General features: G+C 39.6%; 4 protein-coding genes across 5 annotated transcripts; 3 read left to right on the top strand and 1 right to left on the bottom strand.

The window, feature by feature from the left end:
* Positions 1–737: 737 nt before the first annotated feature.
* Positions 738–2,669, top strand: LOC124469309 (beta-2-microglobulin-like). The gene is made up of 4 exons (XM_047022491.1): positions 738–894; positions 1,525–1,797; positions 2,059–2,102; positions 2,205–2,669. The coding sequence occupies exons 1-3, from the start codon at positions 831–833 to the stop codon at positions 2,070–2,072; spliced, it is 351 nt and encodes a 116-aa protein (XP_046878447.1). The 5' UTR covers positions 738–830; the 3' UTR covers positions 2,073–2,102; positions 2,205–2,669.
* A 661-nt stretch (positions 2,670–3,330) lies between these two features.
* On the top strand, positions 3,331–4,292 carry LOC124469457 (beta-2-microglobulin-like). The gene is given in 3 exon segments (XM_047022772.1): positions 3,331–3,539; positions 3,992–4,124; positions 4,126–4,292. Coding segments are annotated over 3 exon segments (264 nt in total). The 5' UTR covers positions 3,331–3,490; the 3' UTR covers positions 4,208–4,292.
* Positions 4,293–4,520: 228 nt separating this feature from the next.
* On the bottom strand, positions 4,521–10,546 carry LOC124469455 (serine protease FAM111A-like). Its single transcript, XM_047022769.1, has 4 exons — positions 9,943–10,546; positions 9,075–9,113; positions 7,094–8,987; positions 4,521–5,686 (listed from the first exon to the last, which is right to left on the bottom strand). The coding sequence occupies exons 1-4, from the start codon at positions 9,958–9,960 to the stop codon at positions 5,637–5,639; spliced, it is 2,001 nt and encodes a 666-aa protein (XP_046878725.1). The 5' UTR covers positions 9,961–10,546; the 3' UTR covers positions 4,521–5,636.
* A 306-nt stretch (positions 10,547–10,852) lies between these two features.
* Positions 10,853–15,280, top strand: irak3 (interleukin-1 receptor-associated kinase 3). 2 transcript variants are annotated; one of them, XM_047022770.1, is made up of 12 exons: positions 10,853–11,068; positions 11,214–11,393; positions 11,636–11,706; positions 11,840–11,879; positions 12,230–12,381; positions 12,492–12,556; positions 12,663–12,777; positions 12,922–13,040; positions 13,231–13,429; positions 13,520–13,582; positions 13,707–13,874; positions 13,979–15,280. In XM_047022770.1, exons 1-12 carry the CDS (start codon positions 10,966–10,968, stop codon positions 14,408–14,410), a joined length of 1,707 nt encoding a protein of 568 aa, XP_046878726.1. In that variant the 5' UTR covers positions 10,853–10,965; the 3' UTR covers positions 14,411–15,280. The 2 variants fall into 2 exon arrangements, with proteins under 2 accessions (XP_046878726.1, XP_046878727.1); XM_047022771.1 differs by having other exon boundaries at positions 10,977–11,068; positions 11,318–11,393.
* The last annotated feature ends 377 nt before the right edge of the window (positions 15,281–15,657 follow it).

The following is a 15,657-nucleotide window of genomic DNA, read 5'->3' as shown; positions in this document are numbered from 1 at the left end:
TTCGTTTAGGGGGGTGTTCAGGAGCGCCAACGTCAACGAAAGCGTGATCAACAGTGTCTTTCATTTAGCATGTCTGTATATGTTATGAAGGATTTGTATTTAATGTTATTCATTCTTCTACAATAGCATACATATAAAGTGGACGAGTCACATCAAATACATTTGGAATATTGGTCTTGCTAGATAGCGCTGTCTCAAGCATGAGGCTATAGGCTATTATAAACTCGTCGGCTATTTATGTTTCCAAATTATGTCATATTCCTCATCCATGGATTTTCAGGCGTTTATTCAGTTACAGGCTACACACAATTCCCTTTGTCAACTGAAAATAAAAATTCCACTTAATATTATGCTAGTGGCATGTCATCTCTTGCCTGTCAATTGAATGGCTATATTCAAATGGTAACAATAAAGCTATTAAAATTAGTTCACTTTCTTGTAGAAATTCAATAGGCCTATGTTGCGTCACATTGACCCTGTTCTGGCCTAATCCTAGTAATTTGTATTATGAAATGTTCTGCAATTTAAAAAAGTGAAACTGTAGCCTAACCTAAATTTTTGATTATTGCCATGCACAGTTTGTGTCTGTTCATCACCTGAGGAAGTCTAGGGATTTTCCAAAGCATATTTATCCTCCTGTATCATCAACCTGTACAAATGCTTTCTACTTAACAACAGTTTTTGATTGGCTACTAAAAAGGTGAAGGGGCGGAGTTACATTGTGTACTTTATTCGGTCCTCCGTTGGTTTCACTTTATTTATTGTTGGAACATACATACTGACAGTTGTCTTAATAAGCTGATCAAACAATTGAACACATTCGACCAAAAATGAAGGCGGCTTTTTCTTTCGCGGTCATCTTTCTCATTTTCTCCACCGTGGAGTCCAAAGAATGTAAGTAATTTGTGTTAGACTTCAATGTAGGCTTTTTGGTAAACTTAGCCTTGTTTAGCCTAGTTTAAATTGCAATTAACTATGGTATTGTATATTTTAAAATATAATGAAGTGCTTTACAGCAGCGTACATTTGATAATGATAATGAATATTACAACGATGCATACGACTAAACCAACTATCACGGAAATGATTTTAATGTCGACAAGTAGCTATAACTATAGTCATGATTATATTAATAGTTTATATAAAAAAGTATTAACGTTTGTTGAGCAATATAAATACATTTATATTGTTAGAAATCACTAACAATATAAACTATGTTGATCTAATAGCCTATCGAATTGAGTGCATATGGCCACTTCTATATAGCCCAGACAAAATGTTGTTTTACTTTAGCCACTCAAAACTCATTATATGTTTTTTTATGTTTATTAACATCATGCAATGTCTTTCTTTTTGCATTGGCTGCTTGGAATTCCCCTTTCAGTTTAACTTTCGATTTCATAGAATTGGTCGTTGCAATGATCGCGCGGCGCGCCATCTTAAAATGGTGTCTCGCTCTGTGTTACTGCGAAGAAAAGTAACATCCGTCAAATAATAATCTTTCTCTCTTTCCTCTTTCCTCAGCTCCACCAAAGGTTCAGGTGTATGGCCACAACCCTGGCAAATATGGGACACCAAACACTCTGATCTGTCACGTGAGTGGCTTCCACCCTCCTGACATCAGCATCCAGCTCATGAGGAATGGGGTGGAGATCCCTAATGCCAAGCAGACTGACCTGGCCTTCGAGAAGGGATGGAAGTTCCACCTGACCAAGAGTGTGGACTTCACACCTCAAGAGGAGGACAAGTTCATCTGCAAAGTGCGCCACCTGACCAAGGAACAAGACTATATGTGGGGTAAGTAATTTTAGATGACAGTAATCTCATAGTCTGACGTTAAAACAGTAATCTCATAGTATGACGTAGTATGACGTTAAAATCACTAATTTACCTTAGCCGTGTTTATATGGAAATATGTAATTATTACTGAAAATAGTTATATTTTTTGGTATACTTGTGTTACTTGGATTTTTACAATTATATTACATGCATGAGCATGTTACTGACCTTGCGTAGCCTATATTTTCAAAAATAAAAGTGCATATTCTTGTTTTTCAGAGCCAGATATGTAACTGGGTGGAGCCAACTGGCGGGACTTCCAGGTATGTTTTCCACTTTGTTGTTTGTACACTTTGTATAAAATATAACATTTAATTTGGTGCATGAATATACATAAAATACCGTATGTATCTTTTTTCCCTCAGGGTTATTTTTCAGCACAATTGGGGGCAACATAATCCACATTACTTAAACCGGAACTGAAATGACTTTAGTCCACTATTCAACATGAGCTTTCATTCTAGTTTTCTGTCTCTGTTTTTCAAGGATATTCAGTACTTCCAATAAAATGAGAGTTCTATGAAGGGTTTAAAGGGGGATTTCTTGTATGTTTTGGGGTGTTCTAGTATAATTTCCATTTTATCATTAAGTAATATCTGCAAACACTCAATGTAAATTACCAGATATCACATTAAACAGATCACTGAGAGCAATTAAAAATCTGTATATATAAATATTTTCTTTTCGTGTTTTTGTAACCTGAAGAGATTAATTTTGTCATAGTAGAGTAATGACCAGGTGTATTTGATCACTGTAGGATCCCATTTATAGCTGTTGTCTTAAGACATGACATACTTTGTGTTTTCTACTGAATAAACCTCTCAAACAATGGTGGTGTTATGATTCACATAATTTTGTAGAGGAACCTTATTTTCTGAACTAAAGTATATATCGTGTATAATCAAATAACGGTAGGAGCTGATGTTGTAATGAGTTACTCAGTTATGTTCCAACTTCAATTTATATCGTATTTGTGTGTGTGTGTAGGCATTCTGAAGATTTTCAAACACCATCCCCTTTCCACATATCCACTTTTTAAAATGCTAATAACTGCCATCATTCTACACCCCTTCCATTATGAAAACATGTTTTTATAAATATTAGCAAATATCTGTTTCAAGTGTCTTTATTATGTGAAGTACTGCCAAGAGGTACTTTAGCAGCAATTACATATTCTGAGTTCTTCTAGATATGCCACAATCAGCTGTGCAAACCTGGATTTGAGCATTTTCTCCATTCCTTGCAGATCCTCTAAGAACAAAATGGACGAGGAGAATTCAAATTTAGCCTAATCGGACCAGATTAACTTTGATTTGATTTTTATACATACTTTACATAGGCTGTATTAATCAATATTCGTTAATCAAACGTTTTTGCTTTTGAAAACAAATGTGGAATGTAAAGGACGTAGGTGTCCGTAGGTGTCTCTGTGCCAGAAAGGAATCCTGCGTAGAAACATGTTAAGCACAGTCCTGCATAGCCAGCAATTTTCATTGGCTATCATTTTTATGGGGAGGTGTTGTACATCTGTTCTTTCGATTTCAACCAACTCATATTTTGCGACGTCGGTTTGTTATTTGTTTGTCGTCAAAACATTGTTTATCCACACTTTTTGAAAACTTTTGGACTTCTAGAACGATGAAGAATTGTTATGCTCTGTGTTTTCTTGTGCGTCGTGGGAGCCGGCTTCGCCAAGGAATGTAAGCAGGGGCGATTTTAGGATCAGACCTTTAGGGGTGCTCAGCCCCCAATGAGAATGTGACATAAATACAGTGCCTTGCAAAAGTGCTAAAACCCCTTGCTAATGTAAATCCCTAATTTCACTGGATAACAATTAATACATTTATGTATTCTTATGCAAACTATTGAATGAAAAAACTAAGTATGAGCCTTTCAACTACCAGCATCAAATGATAATAAACTATAATAATTTTTATTTTTTAATTATTATTTTTAGGGGTGCTGAGATGAAATTTAGGGGTGCTTGAGCACCCCCTAAAAAGGGTCTAAAATCGCCACTGAATGTAAGCTTTTAATGCAAACAAAAGTCTGTCGATTTATCAAATGTTATTATGACATTAAATCGAAAGTTAGTATTTTGTCATCGTTTTTTCCCTCCCTAATATATTTGGGTGTCTTTTCCTATTCTTAGCTTCCCCATTGGTTAAGGTGTATGGTCGCAACCCTGGCAAGTATGGGGAGCCGAACGCTCTGATCGGTCATGTGAGTGGCTTCCACCCTTCAGACATCAGCATCGATCTACTAAAGAACGGGGTGGTGATGCCTGACGCCCGTCACAGATCTGGCTTTAGAGCAGGGCTGGAAGTTCCTCCTGACCAAGTGTGGCGTTCACACCCCAGAGTGTTGAGGAGTACATCTGCAAGGTCACCCACATGATGAAGTCCAAGACGTACACCTGGGGCAAGCTCTCTCTGGATGTGCTTATGAGTGACTACATGGAAATCTGATACATTTGTATTCATTGAGATGTCTTCTTCTACACAGACCCAGATATGTAGGTGTGTGGTCTTCATAATTCCAGGTGTGTATTTAATCATTACTTTAATTATTGAAACATTTCAGCTGCATGTCAAATAGTTATTTCTGTATAATGTCATACTTAACCACAGATTATGCAGGAGGTGAATTGATTATCTTTTTGTCTTTGTTCATCTAAGGATCCATCTTGCCAGGTGGGTTCTACAATTTCAACTGGAGGGGCCAAGATAGGAACAGTTGTACTGCTAGAGGGGCCAGGTACATTAAACATTATTGTTGTCATGTAGTCTTCTTCACTGCATTGCAGGCATTAACAAACAAAATATATGATTATCATGAGTCAGACTCTACATTGGGGGAGGGGGGGGGGGGGCACAATGGAGTCCAAGCTTGTTTTCACAGGGGGAATGCCTCTGCTTTTTCACAACCTGTGCTCTGTCATCTTCTGCACTAATGTCATTTTCTATGGCTATAAATAAATAACGGTAATTTAACTAAGTTAATGTTAAATTAATTTATATTCAATGTATAATGTATATTTAAACACATGTTACGTCCTTAAGTGGATGGGGAAAAAATAAAACAAGATTGTACATGTGTGATCTTTATTCTCAAACAATTAAGTTGTATAATATTGAATACTGTATACTTGAATCTATATAATAGATCCAAAGTACATGCCAACTGTTGGGCAGTTCCACAATTATGTAACAGTTTGATTAGAGACATTTGATATACATGTGGCTATGCAAACTCCTGTAAAATAAAAGTAACCTAATGGTTCTCCACAATGTTTTTCTGCCATGTGAAGAGGTATGTCTTTAACCACTGATCAGTTAACAATAATTAAAGATTACAACTAATGATATATTACTTATATACTGTGTGGAATGCTCTGAATATAATAAACAATGTTTGATCTATACCCGGCTATATTAAGCTCATGAGAACATAACCCTTGGTCATGTCCAGGAGAGGAATATGCCTATCTATAAATTATGTTGCTTGCATCATTAATAAACTGTCATTATGCTGTTTTCTTATGCCTGCATGGCCATAAGTTAGTTCTTTGTAAGGTGCGACTAGGAAATGCCTGCGAGTGTCGGTCAGAGGTCACAATATTACCAAAGTGTATAATGCCATGCAACTTTGAAGGAGGAAAATAGGAAGAACGTCAAGGCCATTTTTAGGAGCCCCATTTCTAGACCAAAAAAAACAACCTAGCTTGTAGTGTTCTTTTTTCTGTGCTTGCGAAGACTACGTTAATCGTCACATGTCCTCCCATATTGTGGTACTATTCAACTCCCTTGATTTTCTGTATACATTTGCCAGTTTTCAGAGATGCTGGGTGCAGGGCCGTACGCAGGCCCCAAAAAATACTGAGGTCATGAGTCAGAACTTCTAGGCGGGTTCGGGGGCATGCTCCTCCGGAATTTTTTTAAATTACATTATTTAAATATGGCCATTTTCTCTTATTGAGTCTTAAGGAGCAAAAACATCATCATTATGACATTTGAGTATGGGGCGGTGTGGAGCTTTTGAAATTTTGAGGTAAACATGGGGCATTCTGAGGCTTTTTGAAGGACCTTTATGGGACTCATGAAGTAAGGGCAAGTTACCACAATTTTTTTTAAATTATTGTTATATGGCAACGACGGTACGAGCGTTTTGATTGAATAACGGGTAGTCACCCCAGCGTGTTGCGCTCCTCGCCGGTCAATACGGATCCGTATTGCCCTCTGACGTCAGCTTCAAAATGAGCGATATCGACGAGTCAGCTGCTGAGTTTTACTATCCAGATGATGCTGAAAAGCTTTGTCATCGAAAGTGAGGATGAAGACCAGACTCTTTGAATCACTTGTGTCGTTATTTTGTGATGAAATTAAAGCCATTTTAGCAGAACCATGTTGTCCGCTTTCTATCAAAAGTAATGAGTTGCTTGGCAACACATGAAACACACCGTGAGAAGACTTAAGAGCTAGCTACAATTAGCCTAAAGGTACCATTTATTTTCGTTTACAAAATGAAAATAATCTAAAATTGCCATATAATAAACTACTTACTAACCTCGACCGTTCGGTCATGCCGGGAAATATCAAACTGAGGCTGTAACGTATCGACCGAGCGATAGCGAGTCAGTTTGATATTTCCCAATTGCCACTGAATTTCATTTTCAATCAATCACATCAATGACATATCATATCAATCGCAAAATGAATGTTGATTCAACCGGTGGAAATTGATTGACAACCGGTACTGACGGAGTTAACCAAACTTTGATTTGATGTTTCCTTATCTGAGTAGTACGCTGCTGCAATACAATATTTCCACATGAAAATTAATCTTTCTTCTCACAGTCATCTGCCACTTAAACTTCTCTTAACCTACATGTTTAGTTTGCTGCGCTCCTCTTCCAGTGACTGTAACTAACATAGGCTATTCACTAACAGTAGCGGTATGTCTATGGCGGTAACATCAGCGTCCGACTTGTGTTTGGTGGTTACCATAACGACAGTACGTTTTGTTGATGACGCGCAGCACATATGTCCAAACTCTTGAGCTACTCGGCTCTTCAAGTATAAAATCACGTTACGGTTTGTGGGAGACCAAGATCATCGTCCTGCAGTCAGTTTCACGTGTACTTTATTTTGAGTTTATATACCACGATTTAAGCAAAAAAAAAAAACAGAAATACGAAAAAAAATACCGAGGACACAACCTCGGTGTCCTCAATGGTAGTTACGGCCCTGGCTGGGTGTATCAGACACCTGCACATTACATATTTGTCTGTCAATCTCATTCTTTAGGTCAGTGAAAACTTTTGGATTGCATTCTTCACTTTCCATCACTGTTTTCCAGAGTTTTAAGGCAGTGATGTCAGAGGGGTCGCAGTTTTGTATAATGTAGTTGATAAGGGTAGTAATGACTTGTAAAAGAAAAGGGAATGTCGTGGCTTGTTTTGTGAATTTGACCAAAATCTTTTCTTTGTTTCCTATCGTCATGTTTATCAGGAAGTTTTGCAGTATGGTTCTGATAGGGATGGCATACTCAATAAAACTCTTTGTTGAATCCTTTTCATATGGCAACCCACCAGTATGCATGCCAATGACCTGAAGAGAGTCATCAAAGACTGGACCACCAGAGGCTCCATGAAATAAACTGGTGTCATAGGTCACAATATTGGTCTTTTGAGACGTGACCCTGTTCAAATCATCCCTCAGATAATAAGAATTGATTCCTTCCCCCATTCTTGTTTTCAATGTCTCTATTCTTTTCTCACCCTCAATGACTATGGTAAAATCCATTTTCTTCTTGTGTCCATCTGGGTGTCCGAAGATACAAACATCACCACTTTTGGGCTCATGGCCATATTGGCAGAGAAGTCCATTGAAAGAAACGTGATCCTCAAGTTCAAGGACAGCATAGTCAACATATTGTTGAAAGTAATTTAAGCCCAACTGAAAGTCAAGAAGATCTCGCTTCACTGGGATCCTCTCTACATTTACATCGTCTGAGTCTAGATTCTCAATTTCAAATGTGACCATCACTTCACAGAGTAGTTTTTGTTGATCATCAATGAACCGCTCCCCATTGTTTTCAAACAGGTGGGCATTTGTCAGAATATAGCGATCAAACAACAGAAACCCAGTGCCTTGTTTGGCAGCATAGATCTTACATACAGAGCGAGCCAACATCAACAGTTTACTGACACTATGGCATGTTGAAAAGCCACTGCTTCTTTTTCCAAATGTCCCACGTATTTGACTTAGCAGACTGGAGTACGTTTTCTTATTGTGGTTTTTCATCATCTGTTCTACCAACGGCCCAAATTGGTTTCGTAGAATGTTCAAAAGTTCATCATAATCTGGCATAACACATTCCTGCCTTTTACTAAAAGACAACTTTCTTGCGGTCCCTTCTTCTTTGCATGTCTTTGGAGATTTGGAATTGGTTGTGCCTTCAGGTTTTATGCTCGTAGAAGGCTGTGGTGGACCAACCACGGGTGTTAAATCAGATGAAAGTTTTTTCCCGCCTCTCTCCTCGGTTTTCATGCATATCTCAAACCTACGTCCATTCAGGGAATCAGCCTTTAAACTGAATTCCACTGTGAGACTTGCATCCGAGTCAACGTCCGTAAAATAATATTTCTTTCCAAAAACAAAGTTTGACAACCGTCCATCCCTCTGAAGTGCGTCTTGCAATGTTTCCCCATTGATTGCAAATATGTAGAGAGGGTGGCCATTAGACTTAAGTTTGCTGTTTTTTAGGAATGGCTTTTTTATCATGTTCTTTCCACCTCGTTCTTTCATGTAAAATGTGATTAACTTGTCACTTTCGTACTGAAGTTTTTCACTTTCGTCCTTAGGTTTGGGTATTTGGGTTTCCTTAGAGGCTTCTCCACTGGTCTTCTCAACTGAGATGACGAGCAATTCGTTTTCTCCGATTAACTTGCATGGGAAATGTGGTACTATGTACCCTTTCTTCTTTATTTCAATTAGAAATGTTCCTTCTCTCAAATTTCTGTCCTTGAATTCACAGCTTGTTTCTAGTGCCTGTAAGACAGTGCCACAGCTTGTGCCACAGCTTGTGCAGGAAACTTCAACTTCACTTTCCCCTGGAGCATTGAATCGAAAACGAAACCGGTGGAACTGTAGAGACAAAAGGTGGTTGTTGTTGTTATAGCCATTAATTGTCATACATTTAATGTGTGAAGACTGTATGTGTTCATTACTAACCTGGCAAGTTGGCACTTCCCCTGTGTTCTCTACAGCCATCTAAGTAAACACAACAAAATATGGCAAAACAATTAAAATAACATTCAAAATGGGCCTGAAATATGGCCTTGATTTTGGACATTCAGACATGAATTTGTAAGTTTGTAATGTCTGTTACATGTCTGTGACATGTCTGTTACATGTAGTACATGTCTGTTACATGTCTGTGACATGTCTGTTACATGTCTGTTACATGTAGTACATGTCTGGTTCATGTACATGTTGTAGTCAAGACCACTTACACTAAGACCCAGTCATGACACAGGCACAGGCCTACCCAGTTTTATGTAATGCCTACCCAAAAAGGAAAATATCTCCGAAACATTATGCACTGGGATCACATCGCAAAGGAAATAAGTAAAAAAAAACGCCCATCCATATTTTCGAGGCCAACCCAAAAAGATTAGTATGCCTACGCCGTACTCTTAAAAGTACTGCCGTGTGCTAATAGACAGGCAAAGCAGCCTATTTTTTTCTTATAAGTGGGGTGCATTAGTACAGTCTCCACTCTCTCTGCTTTCACACCGCGGCAGCGTTCAAATTAATTTGATTACGTATTCCGCCGACCTACTGCTTAATGTGGCCTGGCTCGCTGGTAATCACAAAATCTGGCAAGCAATTTAAACAACCGCCCTGAAACATACAGTAGAAGGTTACATAGGTAAGTAGCTAATGCTCGCTAAATCGATTTGTGCAAAGGGGAAGAGATTTCTGAAGAATTTTGTTACACAGACAGATTGTAAAGGTCAGTTTAGGCAGCCTACTAGTACAGTACAGTAGCCAGTCCAGCGTTGCTACAGTACTCTAACGTCACTTGCGCTTAGCTTACCTTTTTAGTGATGTCCATAACTTTCCAAAATAAACGATCAACTCCACAATAAGTCAAGCAGTACTATATACGGGTCCAAATATAATTTCAGTTTAGACGAGTTAATCCAAAACTTGAATCGAAACTCAATGCGTTAATTTAGGCTAAGTCTGATCGGAAGAGTGGAACATTCTGGCAGGAGAGAAAACTAAACCAGCTGTACATGGATTTTCAAGAGGGTGCGCTCTGAACTCAAAATAATACGTCACATATGTATGGCAGGCGAAAAGGGCCACGGAGAACCTGTCGTTTTAGATACCTATCGTATTTGCATGTTATGATTATTCCAGAGAATACTCGAATTAACATCACGGGAATCAATTGGAAAGCCGGAACAATTTTGTCTCAAGATAACTTGACATCAGTCTCACTACATGTAGCCTATATCTGATGTTCGATTTTATTATAGGCCTAATCAAATGAATAAAAGGCAATATATTGTTAATCGGTTATGTTCTATTTATGTGAATCGGTTAATCATGCTTGTTTTTTTGTCCAAAGTCCAAATACTTATGAAAAAGCATTTTTAAATGATTTTTCGAAATTACCAGGTAATATTTTTTATTTATTCATTGTCTGACTCTGATTCTCATTGCTGCCCCCTGTCAAAAGACCTAACTTTCTCCGTGCATCGATTGCAGTGTTTTTGTACAGTAAGGCCCATTTTAAATAAAGACGCTACAAAGCTGCCAAACATAAATGGATGAAACTGACAATTAGTAAAGATTAACTTTTTGGAAAGGTTGAGGTTAGGTTAATCTACCCTTATCTCACCAATCCTAAAAAGGTACTATTGTGGTTTTCAATACGATGCAACGTAACTATGCTATTCGCAAACATCGCCAGCCTACTTATTACGCATAGAGTGGCGGAGGAGGACCACGGGTATTTCCAGTATGCAGCAATAGGTTGTAGGCTACCACAGGACAATAAGTTGTCTACATTTCATAATGTAGACAAACTTTACATGCATGTTCAAAGAGAATGGATAACGCTACCTTTTTGTACGACGTTCCCCCGGCTCTTATGGAAACATTTTGTAAGATTATCGACAGTGGAGATGACAGTCTTGGATGGCGTGGTTTAGGTAAGAAACACACAAAAAAACATTATTTGGGGTTACCCAAAGCATGCGATTACAATCAATGAACGTTTTTGTAAGCCCTCCGTCCCACTTTAATACACATTTCTGTAGATATAAGAAATCTACTAACTTTATATCTACAATTCAGCTGCGCATATTGTACCAAGTTGGCTAGATGTTCGTCGCGCAGAAAGGATAGAGGCTACGGGAAAGAGCCCTACGCGTGAACTTATCTGGGCTTGGGCTCAACAGAATACCACAGTGGCGGATCTTCAGCGTGTGCTGTTGGAAATGGGACACCTAAGAGCTCTGCAGCTTTTTCAGCTTGGTGAGAATATACTGTTACTTTACCATTAGCATTCAGTTTCTTATTGAATTAGGCCATTCTGTTTGGAAGTGTCTAGTTCAGTTAGTCCAGGACGCATGTACGATGTTCCACTTCATAAAGTTCCTCTTTTTGTGCGTGAACCAGTGTCAACAAACAGTTGCTGTGGTTAAAATTGTTGCTGCCATAGGGTTAGTTCGTTTTTGCTTTTTACTAAACGGTGACTGATTTAAATATACTTTCAGACTCAAAGTACTCATCTTACAGTGATGGACCAAACACAACAGACCCACAATTACCATCTGAGATGCCTATGGTAACAAATTAAGCTAACACCACATTACTGTAGTCTTGAAATGGATCCCGGCTAATGACAGACATGTGGATTGTAATGATCCTATTTCTGTTCATTAATTCAAATTGAAATATGTTTTGCTTATTTCGTCCAGCCACTATCAACCAAACTTGGTACTCATGTCTCAAATGGAGGTATGTTCAAGTTGTGTTTTTATTTTTGTTAATATAGTATAATATAATGTGTTTATTGATTTAGACCAGCTTTTTACACCATGAGTTAGTTTCAGTCTGACTCTTCACACCTCATACTGCTACATCCTGCAGTTAACTTGGGCTATATCTGAGGAATTATCCACAATCACTTTTACTCACTAGGTTTTGTATCAGAAAGTGTGGGGATCATTTTAATCACTTGAATTCACTCAGCTTTCTCTTAAGTGGTTTGTAGGGACTCTGAGGATGTGGGACTTTATATGAATTAAGTACAAATCATACATAACTTCACTGTGTTTGTTGAATGTGTTTTGTCTTTGACTCCTAAGCTACAGAACGTAGGCATGTGATCACTTACTCAGATGTGGTAGAGGGGACCAGACACTTTCACCACGACATGAAGATAGCAGAGGGCAACTTTTCAGAAATATACAGAGCCGTAAAGGGAAATGAAACCTTTGCAGTCAAGCTCTTTAAACAGGTAAAAAAAACATCCCCTCAAATGCAGAAGTATGAAACCAAGCTTGTTTACTAAGGAGCGGTTTAAATTGACTCAAATTTTTGTTCCTTTTTTATCAAATCTTAACCCAGACACAGAAGGCATCATGGAGGGAGCTGTGGGACTCGTTCAGAAAAGAGATGGAGGTCCACCACCTGTATGTTGCAAAAATATATTTCCTTGTAAACAGATCTACGCGTATGTTTTTCTTATCTGCAATCCACACAGTTATGAGTTTCATAGACTGAATGTCTTCCTTTAAGCTACCAGCATCCCAACATCTTAGAGTTGTTGGCTTGCTTCTCTGAAGGGGACAAGTACTGTCTGGTCTACCCCTACCTCCCAAACAGATCACTGTCTATGAGACTACATGATCTGGTGAGTTCAACATCAGCATCACATAGCAGTCATTCATGAAAGAAAAACACACGGCCAAACGGGCTACAGTGTAAAGGGAACGTTGTTTTAATGTGCATCTGTGTTTCATGATGTGTGGTGTCCCCCTTTGTTGTGTCCCCACAGAGCATTGAGCCTCCTCTGTTTTGGCCGGAACGTCTGGACATCATCAAAGGCACGGCGAAGGCTGTGAACTATCTGCACACAGCACAGCCTTGCACTGTCATCTGTGGGAATATCACGAGGTAGGCTCAGCTCCTCAGTATCTCCCCCCTTGGGTGAATGGAAGATGATTGTTGTCATAAAGGGTCAACCTAATTGTCAACCTGTCACTGTTATAGCACTGACATTTTATATTTGCTCTGAATAGGACTAACAGAAAGTCCTATTATGTTTTGCAGATCTAGTTCTTAAGAGTTTTGTCTCTCCCCACAGCGCAAACATCCTGCTGGATGAAGGTCTGCGACCCAAGCTGTCCGATTTTACAACTGCTCGCCTCCGACCAAACACTGTCAATCAGGGCTGCACCATCACCATGAAGATGAGTTCCCACAGCAACTTAGGATACCTGCCTGAGGAGTACATACGTGACGGCAAGCTGTCCGTCAGTCTGGACGTTTACAGCTTTGGAATAGTGAGTCGGAGTCATTTAACGACTGCATTCATTGTCTGATTCAACAGTTTTGGGTAAAATAAAGTCTTATGAATATTATTTGTCCCTTAGGTCGTCATGGAAACAATTACAGGACTCAAGGCCATACAGGGCTCTCCTAAACAGACCCTGCTGGTAAGAGACGTAACGCATTACATGTTTTTGTTGTCACTAACTCAGCAGTGTGATATATTCAACTACGAAAGAATTCAGTGTAATACCTGGGCTGTTGTCAATGCTTTCTCAATCTCTGCTTCAGAGAGATGTCCTGAGTGGGGAGATGGAGGACAGTGGGAGTGTGGATTCGTGTCTGCAGTACCTGGACCAGAGGGCTGCCCCCTGGCCCCACGCAGTCTCCCTCTGTCTGATGCGCCTAGCCCTGGAGTGCACCTGCAGCCGACCCCGCAGCAGACCCAACATGACGGCGGTGTGTTGGTCTGGGAATAGGGGAACCGACTACTCAGCAAACATGCTCTCTTAAAGCTCACACCAAGTAAGCAGGGATTGATTTTGCCTTGCATTTGTCCCCAGGTTTTAGAGGTGTTGAGCCAGCTGCTTCCCCTCCCATGCCCCCCTGAAGACCAGCCACACACCCTAGACGGGAGTGCGCCTGGGCCGCCGGATCATGACTCTTGTCCCAGTGTGCCCGTGGAAGATGACGAGCAGCACAGCTACACTGCAGCCATCCCACAGCCTGATCCGGACCCCAGTCCCAAGTCCCGGCCTTGTGAGTGCAGCCAATCAGAGGTGACCTATATCAACAGCGGCGAGCAATCTGGCAGTATCTCTTCAAGCCATCAGTCACAAGAGGAAGAAGTGATTCCTCCGATACAGAGCCTGCAGAGAGGGCCAGAGCCAGTGGACCTGTACGGTAGCTGGCCCGTGCAGTGCTGCTGCTCCTCTGAGGTAGACGGGTTGAGCTGCGAAGACTGCAGGGCCAACGGGTTCACTTCCTGTCACTGAGACATACTTCACGGCAAGAATTAAATATTGATTTGAAACCCCCTGGTTTTGTTTTTGAACGTATGATAAAAAATAAAAAATGTTTTAGCGCCAATGATAGCAAATGTCACAATGTCAAGAGTGTGGCACATTTGATGAATTCTGAAGGGCGTTTTAACTTTTATTTTTCTTCACTAAACAAATACAAAGTTGTTATATCATGTAACCACGATTATCAGTTTGGAGTGCCTCTGTTTTAAGTGGCACGAGCTACTCAGAGAGTTGTAGAACATTTTCATCACAGAGGAACTGAGGACCAGGATTTACGTGCACAACAGAGGCCGGCTCTAAACCAAGAAATTCCCCTCTGTCACCATGGTGATTCATGAGCAAAACAGGAAGCATGATCTCATTTTTGAATTTGTATTTTATTGCGACCACTGAATGTCACATAGTAACTAAGGGTGGGTGTTACAGCAAATAAAATTGCAGACAGCTTTGAAATGGGTACAAAGAAGAATAGAGATCTGGATTTTAGGAATCAATCCCGTTGACCCAATGAACTGATACTCAAAAACAGACTTAGTGTTGGTATTATCAAAAATACCAATCTGCCCACCCATGGTAGAAATCACAGGTGACTTTGAAATTAAGCTGCATTAACATGCAAATGTTTGTTCTTTATTTGTTACTTAATCACTTTTTTATGATGTTTATGATTGTGATTTAGAGTGTTGTGTTTTTTTAGATTGTAGCATGAACAAAGCTGAAATGTATAACATTTATGTGATAGGCCCTATTTATATTTAGATAAATCGGTCCCTGTGAAAAAATGTAAGTCTGTTTCTGTCTGAATAATATATACTGTATTAAATCAACCTTTTCATATTACTGTGGCTGTGAACCATGCCTGGCTTGTCTAATGATGCATCAATCCCCCTTGAGGGTTTAGGTTGGTTGAGGGGCAGTTCTATGGGTGTATGTGAAGCCCTCTGTGACATGCTTGCGTGTAAAAAGTGCTATACAAATACATTTGATTTGATCAATCAGTGTGTATTCTGCCAACCTGATGCCTTTGATTGTGGGGTTGAGGTGTGGAATAGGGCTGATATAGGTTGTTCAGGGCTGAATGCAACATTTGGGTTATGGGAACCCATGGTACAGGATTGTGTGAGGCTAAGTGGTGGAGTAGACCTTGGAGCATGTGTTGATGTATTGTGATATGATATAGACAAGGAAGGTTGTATGAGAGGTCAGAGAGGTTGGAT

The sequence above is a fragment of the Hypomesus transpacificus genome, chromosome 7 (genome assembly GCF_021917145.1).
Source record: "Hypomesus transpacificus isolate Combined female chromosome 7, fHypTra1, whole genome shotgun sequence".
Taxonomy (NCBI): domain Eukaryota; kingdom Metazoa; phylum Chordata; class Actinopteri; order Osmeriformes; family Osmeridae; genus Hypomesus; species Hypomesus transpacificus.
Note: the sequence above shows the minus strand (reverse complement) of the source record. Positions and strands in the feature narration are given on the sequence as shown.